The 13,545-nt window shown below is 35.9% G+C and overlaps 3 protein-coding genes across 5 annotated transcripts; all 3 read left to right on the plus strand.

The window, feature by feature from the left end:
- Window positions 1–238: 238 nt before the first annotated feature.
- Window positions 239–7,267, plus strand: LOC105247947 (kelch-like ECH-associated protein 1). Of its 3 annotated transcripts, none has more exons than XM_011252420.3 (9): window positions 239–440; window positions 1,743–1,807; window positions 1,934–2,554; window positions 2,843–3,160; window positions 3,306–3,470; window positions 3,631–4,298; window positions 4,484–4,732; window positions 5,889–6,187; window positions 6,268–7,267. In XM_011252420.3, exons 4-9 carry the CDS (start codon window positions 2,852–2,854, stop codon window positions 6,444–6,446), a joined length of 1,869 nt encoding a protein of 622 aa, XP_011250722.1. In that variant the 5' UTR covers window positions 239–440; window positions 1,743–1,807; window positions 1,934–2,554; window positions 2,843–2,851; the 3' UTR covers window positions 6,447–7,267. The 3 variants fall into 3 exon arrangements, with proteins under 3 accessions (XP_011250722.1, XP_011250723.1, XP_011250721.1); XM_011252421.3 differs by having other exon boundaries at window positions 240–440; window positions 6,320–7,267; XM_011252419.3 differs by having other exon boundaries at window positions 242–440; window positions 6,287–7,267.
- Window positions 7,268–7,328: 61 nt separating this feature from the next.
- Window positions 7,329–9,224, plus strand: LOC105247946. Its single transcript, XM_025409991.1, has 6 exons — window positions 7,329–7,386; window positions 7,468–7,609; window positions 7,805–8,053; window positions 8,129–8,371; window positions 8,491–8,655; window positions 8,964–9,224. The coding sequence occupies exons 1-6, from the start codon at window positions 7,332–7,334 to the stop codon at window positions 9,106–9,108; spliced, it is 999 nt and encodes a 332-aa protein (XP_025265776.1). The 5' UTR covers window positions 7,329–7,331; the 3' UTR covers window positions 9,109–9,224.
- Window positions 9,225–10,618: 1,394 nt separating this feature from the next.
- LOC105247945 (glucoside xylosyltransferase 1) lies at window positions 10,619–13,445 on the plus strand. Its single transcript, XM_011252416.3, has 2 exons — window positions 10,619–11,380; window positions 11,448–13,445. Exons 1-2 carry the CDS (start codon window positions 10,700–10,702, stop codon window positions 12,105–12,107), a joined length of 1,341 nt encoding a protein of 446 aa, XP_011250718.1. The 5' UTR covers window positions 10,619–10,699; the 3' UTR covers window positions 12,108–13,445.
- Window positions 13,446–13,545: the final 100 nt, after the last annotated feature.

A 13,545-nucleotide genomic window follows, 5' to 3' on the forward strand; every position in this document is an offset into this window, starting at 1 on the left:
CATATTTCTTCGTGGAAACGGAAAAAAAGTCCCGCATTTTATTCCGTTCCGTTTAAACGAGCGATTGTCAAGTAACTGTCAAGTGATTAATTCATCTATATATCTATCTCTCAAGCGCGGAACAGCTGACACGAACGCGCGCATCGACGTCGCTTCCAAGTATCGTTCGCTCGAACTATGCGAGTCGAGGAGAACGAGCCGTGGAATTTGCAAGTCATTCGAGTCATCTACGGTCACGATTGCTGTTTCACGGTCGGTCCTAGACGACGAAAAGACACGAAATTCTCTCCTCGCCACACCTTCCTACCGTCGATCGTTGTTTGCGAAATTTTTCACGCGACGCAATTAAACATTTTACGATGTATCGGTATATATCGGTATAGATTCTCTCTTTCGCAAATTCTATAATAATACAGAAAATCTCCTAAAATCTCGTAAAGGTGAGAAATTTACATTTTAAATATGTATGTGTCTATCTTTCATTCTGGCGTCTCTCTCTCCACTTGACATCCATATAAATTTGCCACCATATGTCTCCATCAATACATGGCACACCATGACTTTTGATAGTATAATTGATATATTATTTTAAATTTTCACCGATATTAGATTTATATGAAATTTTCAGAAAAAAGTGTTTTCTTTTATTTTACTTGAAATTTTATGGAAACGCAAGAAAGTATACAGGGTGTTTCAGACCACACGTACTACCCATTTAAAAACTAGAGAAGTGGATATTTCAAAAAAGTAGAAGTAGTTCTTTATAAATCGGTTGCGCTCTATCGAATGGTGATATTTTCAACTTCTGGTTCCGGCCGGAAATAGGCGATTCAGACCGGAAGTGCATTTTTTTAAATGGAATCCTCTATTTTTCATTGCATATTCTTCTAGCTTATCTCGAGAGCTTTACAAAACACTATCATAAATTACTTTTCTATAAAGTACTTTTTGAGTTATGAGGCTTGAAATCATTTCTTAATTTTACATAAATCATAAAATATCTTGTAAAATATTCATTTTTCGATTATCTTACCTTAATACTTTTATGTACAAAATAATGAGAGGAATCAATTGGTATAATGAAAACATACAATTGTTTTTAAGAAAAAATATGGAATTGTTAATTGCAAATTAGATATTTTTTCTTAGAAACAACTATGTGTTTTCTTTACACCAATTGATTTCTCTCATTATTTTGTACATAAAAGTATTGAGGTAAGATAACCGAAAAATGAATATTTTACAAGATATTTTATGGTTTATGTAAAATTAAGAAATGATTTCAAGTCTCATAACTCGAAAAGTACTTCATAGAAAAATAATTTATTATAGTGTTTTGGAAAGCTCTCGAGGTAAGCTACAAGGAACCAGAAGTTGAAAATATCACTATTCGATAGAGCGCACCCGATTTATAAAAAAAATGTTTTTATTTTTTTGAAATAACCATTTCTCTAGTTTTTAAATGGGTAGTACGGGTGGTCTGAAACACCCTGTATAAGAAGTTAATTTAAAAAATGAACTTATGCCGAGATACAGATCTAAAAATTTTTAAAACGCAAGAGATTTGTTACATAAAAGATTCTTCTATTAGAATGTAAATTTAAATGTAAACTTTTTTTTTCTATTGGAATAATTAAAATATTAAAATTTTTTATTCTTTCTCTAAAAAAATACAATCTTCGAACGGAAAAGTATTCTTTTAAGAGAATTTTTAACGCGTTTCTATTGCACATTTGCTTTAGGTTGTCAATGTCACAGCTGGAAAGAATCGATTTCTCTCGCCTGAATGAAAAAATCTAAAAAACACGTATGTAAATCCAAGTGCCTTGAATCCATTGCAATTCAAAATTTTAAGTTTATTAATTAATTTTGAATTATTAAAATAATACAATTATGAATTATAATATTATAATTCATAATTATATTATTTCAGTCATTCAAAATTAATTAATAAACTCCAAGTACATCTTTCCTACGATCTCGGAGGCATTTGCGTCGTTCCTCGTGACTTCTTCCGTCAACTTTTCCATTTATTTATTACCGAGTCATCGTCAGGGCCACACGACGGATTGTTAAATCACGCAGACTTGGCCGGCCGCTATCGGAATCGGAGACACGAACGAAAGTACATCGACGGTATCTACAGTGCAAATCGTGACGAAGCGATCTCGACGGTCGGCGACAGCTGACAGCATCGAGACAGACGGAGAAAGAGAGAGAGAGACGACAGACGAGAGACGTTAGAGTCCCACCCGCGCTCGGACTCGATCTCGCTGCACTCCCGGTCGTGATCGACGGTGGTGAGACACGTGCCTATGTAAATCATCGAGCACAACACACACTGGACTGGGACTCCCGACGCGGGCGTGACGCCGCATCTCTCGGCAGGGCAGGATCAGCCGGATGGTGGAGGATGCCTGCGTCATCGGGCATCGTCGACGAGATCGATCGCAAAACATGATCGCTCCTTCTTGTCGTCGTTTCCTCGTCCCACTCTCGCGTCAGTCTACGCTTTCTCGACGCTGCTAGATCTCCCGCGGTCCTGGCGAGCCGGGTAAGTGTCATGCGTGCGCGCGCGCGTCAAAGAGAGAGAGAGAGAGAGAGTCTTTCTAAATTGACGAGAGTGACGATGAATGATGATTGCGTCCCAGATCAGTTTCGAAATGTGATTTACGCTAGTTACCTCCTAGTGTGTCATTGCTCCGCTTTACGAGGATGATTATGACATTACGAAAGAGAGAGGGGAAGAGAGAGAGAGAAATTATACAGTCATTGTTTGGCACTCGGTAATGACACGAGATATGTAAATGTATAAACGTACGTTTCCCGTGTCACTTTGTAGCTCACTTTAATGGATGGAGAGAAAGATTGCCAGCAGAAAAAAGGGGCTCGGGGCAGTTTCCCATCTCAGAGCAATGCATCGAATACGCCTCTTGTACCAGGGGAAGAAACGGATTGGGAGGGTATGCTCAACACAGAGAAGCAGAAGGGTGATCTCGGTGACATGACATTTTGCATGGCAAACTACCTGAAGGAAGCTATGAAGATGATGTTCATGATGCGCAGCCATCATATGCTGACTGATGTGATACTGGAAGTTGGTAGCGAACTGTTCCACGCGCATAAAGTTATTTTAGCAGCAGCTAGTCCATACTTTAAGGCAAGTTCCACTAGTGCGATAAAGAATTATTGCATTAAATTATTGGATCTCATTTATTAGAGATCATCTCGTTTTACAAGAGAAATCATTTCGCTAAAATTATATGAAAATGTTACATTAATGATTAATATATCATCAATTTCAGGCAATGTTTACCGGTGGATTAAAGGAATGCGAGATGACAAGAGTGAAACTCCAAGGTGTCTGTCCAACTGCGATGGCTCGTTTAATGTACTTTATGTACACTGGTCAAATAAGAGTCACCGAGATTACAGTGTGTTCACTACTTTCAGCAGCTACCATGTTCCAAGTATGTAAATGAACAATTGCAGAAAGGGAGATGCATATTAATCTGACAGACTAATTACCTGAGTAGATAACAAGAAATAGTCTGTCGATATCAAATCTCTGTTTTAATATTTAAATACTATTTAAATATTTATATATTTAAATACTATATTACGATACAGGTCACTAATGTGATAGATGCGTGCTGTGTTTTTCTGGAGAGACAACTGGACCCCACAAATGCGATTGGAATCGCCAACTTTGCCGAACAGCACGGTTGCCACGACTTGTACCATAAGGCAAATCAGTTCATTGTTCAGCATTTCAACCAGATATGTCAAGAAGAGGAATTTCTGCAACTGTCTGCCATCCAGCTGGTGGCGCTCGTGAGGAAGGACGAGTTGAATGTGCAAGAGGAGAGGGAAGTTTACAACGCTGTGCTGAAGTGGGTCAAATACAACGAGGAAGCGAGGCGACCCAAGATGGAACACATCTTGCACGCGGTACGCTGTCAATATCTCACGCCGAATTTTCTGCGGGAACAGATGAAGAACTGCGACGTGCTGAAAAAGGTGCCGGCCTGTCGCGAGTACTTAGCACAGATCTTTAAGGACTTGACGCTGCACAAGAAACCGATTGTCAAGGAGCGTACGCCCAATACACGGCGAGTGATATATATCGCCGGTGGTTTTTTCAAGAATTCGCTTGACGTACTAGAGGGTTACAACGCTGACGATCAGACGTGGACGCAGCACGCCAAGCTGATCGTCCCCAGATCCGGTCTAGGCGGTGCCTTCCTCAAGGGAATGTTTTATGCGGTCGGCGGCAGACATAATTCACCGGGAAGCAGGTTAGCACTTTGATGCCAAAAATGTGTGCATGTGTATGTGTGTTGGCTGACATTCTAGAATTATATCAAATAGCAGTTATCAAGCAATTTGAAAGATTACAATCAGCAGATTGTTTAATGTAAATTGCCTTGCTGAAGCTGAAGATATGAGATACATCACGAAAAAATCACGTGATTCTTTTCAGATACGATAGCGACTGGGTCGATAGGTATAATCCAATGACGGATCAATGGCGACCTTGCAGTCCAATGTCGGTACCGAGGAATAGAGTTGGAGTTGCTGTGATGGATGGCTTATTGTACGCCGTAGGCGGTAGCGCGGGTGCCGAATACCACAATAGCGTCGAATGCTACGATCCGGATCAGGATACGTGGACTAGTGTCAAACCTATGCACATCAAGAGATTAGGCGTAGGAGTAGCAGTAGTGAATAGGTATTATACTAGTCATCGCGCCAAACGAGAAAAGTATTAGTCAAGCAGTTACATATCAATGTATACATTTTAATAGATATAACTGTTAGAGTAAGTTCTATTTTAAATTATATTAATGAGATTATATTCATACAAATTATAGATATACAGAGTGTTTCAGATCACCCATTTAAAAACTAGAGAAGTGGTTATTTCAAAAAAGTAAAAACATTTTCTTGATAAATCGGATGCGCTTAATCGAATGATATTTTCAACTTCTGATTCCGGCCGGAAATAGGTGATTCAGACTGAAAGTGCATTTTTTTAAAATGGAACCCCCTATTTTTCATTGCATATTCTTGTAGCTTACCTCGAGAGCTTTCCAAAACACTGTAATAAATTATTTTTCTATAAAGTACTTATCGAGTTATGAGGCTTGAAATCATTTCTTAATTTTACATAAAATAACCATAAAATATCTTGTAAAATATTCATTTTTCGATTATTTTACCTTAATACTTTTATGTACAAAATAATGAGAGGAATCAATTGGTGTAAAGAAAACACATAGTTGTTTCTAAGAAAAAATATGTAATTTGCAATTAACAATTTCATATTTTTTCTTAAAACAACTGTATGTTTTCATTATACCAATTGATTCCTCTCATTATTTTGTACATAAAAATATTAAGGTAAGATAATCGAAAAATGAATATTTTACAAGATATTTTATGGTTTATATAAAATTAAGAAATGATTTCAAGCCTCATAGCTCGAAAAGTACTTCATGGAAAAATAATTTATTATAGTGTTTTGTAAAGCTCTCGAGGTAAGCTACAAGAATATGCAATGAAAAACAGGGGATTTCATTTTAAAAAATGCACTTGCGGTCTGAATCGCCTATTTCCGGCCGGAAGCAGATGTTGAAAATATCACCATTCGATAGAGCGCACCCGATTTATAAAGAAAATGTTTTTACTTTTTTCAAATAACCACTTCTCTAGTTTTTAAATGGGTGATACGGGTGGTCTGAAACACCCTGTATATTCAAAATGTAGGCATTGCTTTCAATTAGAGATAACGTATGATTCAATTTTATCTTGAAATACACTTTTGCATTGATTAAAGAAACTCTAAGATATTGAGGTATAATATGAAGTATTTCTTCTTCTCATAGATTGCTATATGCGATTGGTGGCTTTGATGGCAAGGATCGACTCAGTTCGGTTGAATGTTATCATCCTGAGAACGACGAGTGGACGATGGTACCGCCTATGAAATTCAGTCGCTCCGGGGCTGGAGTGGCCAGTCTGGGTCAATACATATACGTTATAGGTGGATATGACGGAAAATCGCAATTGAATTCGGTAGAACGATACGACACGGAACACGATGTCTGGGAAGACGTGAGCAGCGTCAGCATCGCTCGCAGTGCGCTCAGCGTCACCGTCCTCGACGGCAAGTTATACGCTATGGGTAAATTCGATTTTGCTGATTATTGATTTATAAATCTTTCTTTATTTCTTGAAAAGATACGTTCTATGAAATTATGAAAGCATATTCTATCCTTTTCAGGAGGATACGATGGCACGACGTTTTTAAATATAGTAGAAATTTACAATGCGACTCAGGACCAATGGACCCAAGGTGTGCCTATGACATCAGGGAGATCCGGCCACGCCAGCGCGGTATCGTACTATCAATGTCCAATACACTGCGATCATTTGGATCATAATATTTCGCTAGAGAAACCGCCATCGTGATGCACAGACTGAGCCAGGTTTTTTAATGTAATATTCAATAGTAATGATGATATCATTCTTTCATTTACGAAAGACAAGTGTAAAACTGTAAAAAATACGTCAATCTTATTGACACTAATCGACATTTAACGGAACTCGACTGATAAGTATATTATATAACACTAGATGATATGCGACACGTGTTCATCGAATCGGATTAAGATGGATTGATTATAAAAATTGTGACTAGCTGACAAAAAAAGCGCAAGACGAAGTAAGTCTCGTCAACTATCAAAGGACCAGTTTATCGTATCCGTTAGGTTAAATATGCGACTGTGTTATGTACTTAGAGCTTTTTAATTGTAAATGACGCTAATTAATATATAAATATAGAAAAAGAGACAGAAAAATAATATATGTATATATTATGTAAATAATAATATATTTATATTATGTGTAAAAAATGTTTTCGAATAATTTGCAAATATTTATTTTTGTCAGCGTCTAACAATCACATAATCTACCATCTTTTGTAAATAATACGTTATTGTAATAGTCTCGTAATTTATTTCTATTAATTTATCTGATTATGAAAAGAATGATAAAATAGCTATGTCAAAATTTACATAACGAACGTTAACAAACGTTTATCCAACACTCATATTACTTTATGTATATTAATATCGCACATTTGCTTGAACTTGTCTGAAGCAGGATACTTTTATGGAAAATAAGCGATGTTTGCATGTTTAAAATGGACATTTAGAAACAGATAATAAAGCAGATAAATTCCTGCAATTTTCAAACAATCGAATTTTCTTGTGTAAAACATCGTTTTTTACATACTTCCTTACTCCGATATAAATTTAATTAATAAAATGGCGCAGACAGAATGCAAGAAATATGTTACGTGTCCTATGTGTAAAGGTGCAGGTAGGGACATTTAAACGATATAACTGTCAATTTTAATGCGCTTGTATTTATTTTACGATAAAAACACATTTCTGAAAAAAGGTAAGTCTGCAACGTGCACAGCAATGGAAAAGGCTTCTGTATCTATTCAGCATGAGAATATAAATCCAACGCAATTTGTAAGAACACGGTTTATCGAAACGATGTATTCAGGGGCTTCGGGAGATCCACGATTATCCGATGGGTACTTTCATGAGCATTTAATTATGCAATTAGAATTTTTTTAATATATTCTACAGTAGTAATAGTACATATGTAGGGAAAAAAATTGGAATTTAAATAGGAAATTAAATAGAAATTTAAATAGGAAAAAATAGGAAATTTTGGACTATTTTTATATTATATTTAAATATATAGATCTATTTTCTTCACAATGCAGCAAACATTCCAAGGATGTTAATCCTACGACCCATTATGGAGATTATGCAGCTCTGCTAGAGGATGATTATATAGGAACACCAGAGGAAGCTGCGAATCTACAAGAAACACTTAAACACGCGCTCCAAAGTTTAAAGCAGGATCAATGGCAGAGCACTATACCAGCTCTAATAAAGCTCATGCATATTTCTAGAATTCAGCCGGAATTGTTGGACTCTAGTATGCCTCGCATATATCGAAGTTTGTGCAGGTCTTACATTCAAAGATTTCTATTGTATATTTCATCTATTTCACTTTATTTTAATTTGATATTTTTATATTGCAGTTTACTGAAGAATACGAGACCTCATGTCGTCAGGACTGTCTGCCAAGTGGCGATGGAATTATACAAGACAGTCCAGTGTACGCAAAGACCTGAGTTTGATGAACTTGTATCTATGTTACTTTTAAAAAGTACGCACACGAACAAGGGGATTCGAAATGATGCTCAACGTGCCCTGGATTCTATGGTGACACATTTGCCTCCTGGAATTTGTATCCGGATATTAACCAATGAACATGGAACCAGGTAAATAAACAAATTTATTTCATTTACATTATTCTTGTTACATAATTTTAAATTAATTATAATTATGCTATTGAATTGTAAACTATATGAAAATCTTGACGCTGTATCCTTATGCGCAGTCACAAGAATCCATTAATAAGAGCGACCATAAGTCGATTGCTTTATAATATTATTAACATTATTGGAGTGGAATGTTTATTGTTAAACCCAAGTCTTAAGGATTGTCGCCGAAAGATATTTACAATGTGTGCCAAATTTCTCCTCGATGGTAATAATGAAACAAGGTATGAAATCAACAGATGAAGAATGTTCATCATTATATTTATAAGAATTTCTTGTAATTGCGCAAGAGCTCTTTGTAAAGCTATCATTACATAAAAAGTTTTCCTGATAAATAGATGTTTATGCAAGATGTTTGCTTTGTAGAATATTATATATTACAAAAATATACATTTCAAATCTTTTTATACTCTTATATTAAAACTCTTTAAGTTTTATTCATATTTTGTGCAAAATTAGAGAAATAATTATGAATTTTAAACAGACTATGACTTAGCAGATGATGCAAAAATGTTTAATTAATCTCCTGTAGGAATGATGCGAAAAAAGCGCTGAAAGCGATGATGGGTCATCAAGACTTTGAGACTCTTTTTTATCAGGATGTAGATTGCAAGATTATTAGCAACATAGAGAAACAATTAATATGTTTAAAGTATAGTCAGATTCATAGCGTGTAACAGTATTCATTATTGTCCCAATACAATATAATAATGTGATATTTATTAATATTCATTTCTTTCTTGTGTAATAATATTTCAGTAATAAATCACGTTGCGTGTGTGTGATTATATAACTTAATGCTTCGTTATATTATTATTAATTAATTATTATATGTATGCATATATCACTAACAATTAATGTCATTAATTTATCAATATTAAATTATATAATAATTAGTATTTTATTAATAATTTTATTAATTAGTATTTTATTAGAATTCACGTTATGTGATTATATAACTTGAAACTTTGTTAATTACAATTTATTATATACAATTATTATATATATGTATAACAATTGCTTTTAATTTTTCAATATTAAATTATATAATAATTAATATTTTATTAATAATTAATAGAATTAAATAATATTATATAATAAGCAAAGTTTTCTGTATAGATGCTTTTTGTTTGTATCCATAATTCTTTTAATATCAAATGGATACACAAATTATTACACTAGAGTAGATTATTTATATATTCAAATCAGACGCCTTTTTTGTATTTATATTAATTTAGTTCACACTTCAAAACTTGCTGCACTTGAGGCGAGATGAAAATACAGAGTGTTAGAAAAGTCTGAAAACGGTCAAATATCTCGAAAACGAAACGTTTCTGAGAAAAATGTTTCGAACTAAAGTTGTAGGGTTTTAAAAGTTCTATTCAATGATCATATCCGTTTGACATTGAGTGGAGGGGTCAAGGCGAGGTTAAGGTCAACATGATTTTTTAAAATGGAAACCCCAATTTTTCATTGCATATTCTTGTATCTTACCTCGAGAGCTTTCCAAAACACTATAACAAATTATTTTTCCATGAAGTACTTTTCGAGTTATGAGGCTTGAAATCATTTCTTAATTTTACATAAACCATAAAATATCTTGTAAAATATTCATTTTTCGATTATCATACCTTAATACTTTTATGTACAAAATAATGAGAGGAATTAATTGGTGTAAAGAAAACATACTGTTGTTTTTAAGAAAAAATATGTAATTTGCAATTAACAATTACATATTTTTTCTTCGAAACAATTATGTGTTTTCTTTACACCAATTAATTCCTCTCATTCTTTTGTACATAAAAGTATTAAGGTAAGATAATGGAAAAATGAATATTTTACAAGATATTTTATGGTTTATGTAAAATTAAGATTATTTTATTATTTTAAGCCTCATAATTCGAAAAGTACTCAATGAAAAAATACTTTATTATAGTGTTTTGGAAAGCTCTCGAGATAAGCTACAAGAATATGCAATAAAAAATTGGGGTTTCCATTTAAAAAAATCATGTTGACCTTAATCTCGCCATGACCCTTCTACTCAAGGTCAAACGGATATGATCATTGAATAGAACTTTTAAAACCCTACAACTTTGGTTCGAAACATTTTTCTCAGAAACGTTTCGTTTTCGAGATATTTGACCGTTTCCAGACTTTTTTAACACCCTGTATATTTGTCCATTGGAGAGAGGGATAGAGAAGGAGAGAGCAAGAAATCTGACTGTGAGTGTAGAAAGTGCAAACAAAACAAATAGACCTCTTGAGGTTATGTCGCAAATATGGCGCTCGTCATCTCCTGAGATCAGGGACTCAGTATCGACGACCTCGACGACGCGACCGAATCCGCCAGCGGGTCATCGTCGGCGGGTCCGAAATGCCGTCCAGATCGCTGTCAACGTCGCGCGCGCGATTCGGTTAGTGACAGAGAGCAAGAGAGACGGAAAGAGAGAGAAAGAGAGAGAGTCGACACGCGGAGAAGCCTGTAACATAAAGCGCGACGCGATGAGATCCGTGTACAAGTTATTCCTGCTGTGCCTTATCCTGGCCGCGCTGATAATACTGCTCAACGTGACGACCAATTTCTCCAACAAGCTGTACGACCAGACGCCCGCGAGCAGAGAGCGCCTGACGCTGCAGCAGAGGAAGGCACCAGCATCGTCGTCGACGAGCGAGGTGACGATATGCGTGGTGGTCTGCGGGGATAGGCTGCACGAGGCCCTGACCATGCTCAAGTCGGCGCTGGTCTTCGCCAACAGGCCGCTGCAGTTCGTGATCCTGGCGGACAACAATCTGATACCAGCCTTCAGCGAGAAGCTGTCGGAATGGAGACTCATATCGAATAAGACGTTCGACTTCCTGGTGCGACCCATCACCTTCCCGGATGGGAGCGACGTGGCGATGTGGAAGAAGCTGTTCAAGCCCTGCGCGGCTCAGCGACTGTTTCTACCGGTAAGCGATCAGCTGGTCTCTTTACTAGCTAGATTATAGGAGATTCATGAGATTTGTTTCATTCCAGACGGTGCTGAACGACACAGACGCGGTACTCTATGTCGATACAGATACTCTATTTCTGGCACCACCTGATAAGGTCTGGGACGAGTTCAAAAAAATGAATTCTAGCCAACTAGCAGCTCTCAGTCCCGAGCACGAGGATCCCAACACTGGCTGGTATAACAGGTTCGCCAAGCATCCTTACTACGGCAAGCTAGGCGTCAATTCTGGGGTGATGCTGATGAACCTGACGAGAATGCGAGAGTTTCGATGGACCGATCATGTGATTCCTATACACAAGGAATACAAACTGAAGATTACCTGGGGCGATCAGGACATTATCAACATAATATTTCATCATCATCCGGAGAAGCTGTACGTGTACTCGTGCCGGTATAACTACAGGCCTGACCACTGCATGTACATGTCAGTGTGCGCCGAGGCGGAGAAGGACGGTGCCCTGGTGCTACACGGTTCTCGTGGCACTTTTCATTCGCCGAAGCAACCGCCCTTCAGGGCCGTCTACAGGGCCATGCAAGAGTATCCGCTGAACGCGGATCCATACGACGAGCTACTCGTGCCCATGAGAAATTACCTGGCGGCGGAGAACAAGTCCAACTGCGGTCGAGTCTCGAAGGTGTTCATCACGCAACCGGAGCTGCACTTAGCTGCCCATAATTTTTGAAACTTTCATTCAATTTTTATACATGCTCGTGCGAGCCACTTTGACTTTGTATCGTTTGAAATCTTTATAGATGCGTTCATTTAATGACACGAGTATTATATACAAGTATTATATATCAAAGCGGGATTATTCGAAGAGTATTCGTACATATCTATGCAGCCATTTTTGGCCACGTAATATAATATTGTCCACACATTTTCCTTCCGGAATCTCTCTTAGTGAGATCGTAAAATACTTAATTATATATAAATATATGTATACAAGTATACTTACGCGTCTTTATACACGCAAGCTAATACATTTAATTATTCGAAAAGAAGAGATTTTTAAACGATGAGCTATTATGATGTATAAGCATCCTGCTTTATTATTACGTAAGAATAAGCAGTGTATGTAAATTACGTCAATTAACGTATCCGGTTATCTATGTACAGTTTTGCCGTGAAATCACGTTGATTTATGGACAATATATTTGCAATATGTTTGTTAAGTCAGATTCAGGGAATCTGTAAACTTGCGGGCGCGATTCGCAAATTAAAAAATGTAATTCGCGCGTTAATATTCCAGACGACTCTCCGTATATTATAGACTGAACTTTTTCTATGTATATAGTGCATTTGAGTTTTTTTTGTTAACAAGTGCGCTATGTTGTTACTGTTTGTAAGGACGACGGTGCGGCGAATATATTGTTATACCTTCTGATATTTTTTGCGACAATACTTGACCGGGAAGAGAAAGATGATCAGAGCCTATCTTTGAATTACTTAAATGAGTTTTTGTCTCTTATGAAATTGTTGTTAATATTTGATATGCTATTATCTCTCGATATTCAACTTTTTTAGAGGCTTTTGAGATATTAATAATGAAAAAAATGTCTCTTTCTTTTTTCTTTTCTATGAAAATTGAGAGAAAAATATCAAAAATACTCATTAAAAATATTGACTTTGCTCCTACATGATTATTATACAAGTGATTTCAAGAGATTGGCTCTGATCGATGCAGGGTTATTTTAAAACTGAAAATATCGATAAAATCGAAATAATACATTTCATGTTTGTGCAAAATATTTATACCATTTTTAAAATAAGCCTCACTTTTTGACACAACGATAATTGATTACAAATCTGAGTATAAATTGTAATGTAATGTTTATATGAATTACATTTTGGCAAGTGTTCACATTTTTATACACGTTTTCTCGCAATTTTGATACGCATTTTGTATCGTTTGATTGTTCAACGATTCGATGTCATTTGTGATACTTTTTCTTATATAAGAGTATTGTACAATAATGAAGCTTAAATAAAAATCTGTCTACATAATACACATACACAAAAATGTCAACATGTATTTAATACGTCAATCTAGACGTTTAGCGAAAGATATCTTTATACATAATAATAATAATGTCGCATATATACAATATAATAGAAATTTG

Source organism: Camponotus floridanus, unplaced genomic scaffold, assembly GCF_003227725.1.
Source record: "Camponotus floridanus strain SB8 unplaced genomic scaffold, Cflo_v7.5 scaffold3, whole genome shotgun sequence".
In the NCBI taxonomy this organism is placed as follows: domain Eukaryota; kingdom Metazoa; phylum Arthropoda; class Insecta; order Hymenoptera; family Formicidae; genus Camponotus; species Camponotus floridanus.